The following is a 2,494-nucleotide window of genomic DNA, read 5'->3' as shown; positions in this document are numbered from 1 at the left end:
CAGTTATAATTGCCTTTGCATTCGCAAACTCCGCTCGTCCACGGCCAACAAGTGGAATAGAAACCATGACAGTGTCCCCTGCAAGGACTGCCTTGAAACACTTTACTGATTTATCCTTCATTATTTTAGCTTGCTTCTCTTGTTGTATTTTCGATTCCCTTCGTTCAGCCTGAATGCTACGATTTCTAGTGCATAGGCAACAGAACACAGGGTCATCAACATTGTCATTTACAGTTGAACAAAACTGACCAGAAGGATGACATGGAATGTTTTGACCACACGAGTTGCAATTTATGGCACAACTTTCAGCAATTCTCCCCTGTTCTATATTTTGATCTTCTTCATTAACTAAACAAAGTGCTTCTGCAAGCTGCTCCTCTGTCTCCATGCCTTCCATTATTTCTTCTGGTATGTTGACAGTAGAAATACCAAGATGAGCCTTTTCTCCGTACATGGCTTCACAAGGTGTCCTGCCAATTCCAGAATGGAAGCGCCTGTTCTTCTGCCACCGAACAAAGCGTAGTCCATTTGACCATTGTGTAGCATTATCTTTCATCCAGCAAGCGAGTATTGTTTCAACATCTCTGTTTTCTCGTTCTACGGAATCCTGTGATTGAGAATATCTTGGTTTCCCATGAACTAGCTTACATTCTGGCCACATAGCCAGAACTTCCTTGACTACCTTATTTGAAAATTCTCTCCCATTGTCAGATTGAAGAATATGAGGGGCTCCTTTATCACAGGAAATGTCAACCAGGTGAAAAGCTACCTCTTCGGCAGTCTTAGTCTGTAGGGCTCGAAGGCATATCATCTTGGTCAAGTGATCCTGGTAATTGAAAATGAAACGGTACTCCCCATCTGGTTGACTGCATACCAATCAAGTCAACCTACAAAGACACAGTACAAGACAAAATTATAAGTAATGCAAATACATCATCATCATAATTATTATTATTATTATTATTATTATTATTATTATTATTATTATTATTATTATTATTATTATTCTTATTATTCTTCTTCTTCTTCTTCTTCTTCTTATTATTATTATTATTATTAGTAGTAGTAGTAGTAGTAGTAGTAGTAGTAGGGTCATGCATATAATTTATTAATTACATTAAGGTTAGATTGGAAGGCTAGGAAATGCCTACAATAACTTAATGAATAATAATGTTTATTTGTTTCGTTACTAACCTGAGCTGGAGAATTCATGCTGTTCGAGACGATTGGCTTGACAACCACACACTTCCGCACACAACTTTTCTTTAGCTGATATTCCTCATAATACTGCAAGAACAGCGTTATCTGATCACGTGAAATGTTTGCATATTTTTCTTTGGTTGCCTTACACATACTAGTTCTTCCTCCGTGGCCAATTGTGCGATGAATAGCTAGAAGTACATCAAACACATCTTTAGCACAAACGAATCGCAGCTGAGTTCCTTTCTTCTGCAACTTTTGCACGGTGGTACCTTCAATCGTAACCTCCAGTATTTCATATTTTTGTAACAAACGATAATCCTGCTTAGTCTTCGTAGGATTAGATTGTTCAAGTTCATTCAGGCGACTAATTACTCGTTCGTATTCTTCCCGGGGAAATAAACTTGAACAATTTGTAGCTTTCTTTTCTTCAGACTCTAGAAGTTTTGTTTGGAAAATACTTTTCTTACTTTCCATTGTAAGCTTTTCAGTGTACAATATACTTGCAACAAATAAGTGATGAGAGGAGCAATAATATTTCCGTCCTCGGCCGAACCTCCGTAGGAACTAACTGACACTTCGACATTTCCTAATCAATTTTAAGTTGCTATTTGTTTATTTTTGCATAATGACCAGCAGCTATTGGGGTAACTTTACAAAATGGCCAACGATACTAATAGTCATTTTACAAAATGACCACAATTATTTGGGCATTTTGCATACTGACAGATATTTTGGTCATTTTACGAAATGACCGGGCTGTTTGCAAAATGACCAATTCCTCAAAATGACCTTAACACACACACACACACACACACACACACACACACACACACACACACACACATATATATATATATATATATATATATATATATATATATATATATATATATGCATATATATATATATAAATATATATATATAATATATATATATATATATATATATATATATATATATATATGTATATATATGCATGTGTAATATGTTCACATTGGTGCATGTATTTATGCAAACTAACACACATTTATATATATATATATATATATATATATATATATATATATATATATATATATATATATATATATATATATATATTACTGTGTTATATTTAACCATCTTTCTTTGGTACAGACTTGTGTTTGTGTTTCCTAAGTTGTAATCGTATCAAATACACACGATCATCCACAAATACCTCTACCGGTGCTGTTATGAACTGTGCCATCATACTTTGAGCTGTATTTCTCATTAGCTCTTCTCAAAATCCTTTCAGTGGTGCTCATTACTC

General features: G+C 34.5%; 1 protein-coding gene across 1 annotated transcript in view; it reads right to left on the bottom strand.

Moving 5' to 3' along the window:
• LOC137639305 (SCAN domain-containing protein 3-like) overlaps window positions 1–811 on the bottom strand; it is a 903-nt gene extending 92 nt beyond the window's left edge. The window contains exon 1 of the mRNA XM_068371584.1: window positions 1–811. This exon is cut by the window's left edge and continues 92 nt beyond it. Within this exon, the coding sequence (XP_068227685.1) occupies window positions 1–811 (811 nt within the window).
• Window positions 812–2,494: the final 1,683 nt, after the last annotated feature.

Source organism: Palaemon carinicauda, chromosome 4 (assembly GCF_036898095.1).
Source record: "Palaemon carinicauda isolate YSFRI2023 chromosome 4, ASM3689809v2, whole genome shotgun sequence".
Lineage (NCBI taxonomy): Eukaryota > Metazoa > Arthropoda > Malacostraca > Decapoda > Palaemonidae > Palaemon > Palaemon carinicauda.
Note: the sequence above shows the minus strand (reverse complement) of the source record. Positions and strands in the feature narration are given on the sequence as shown.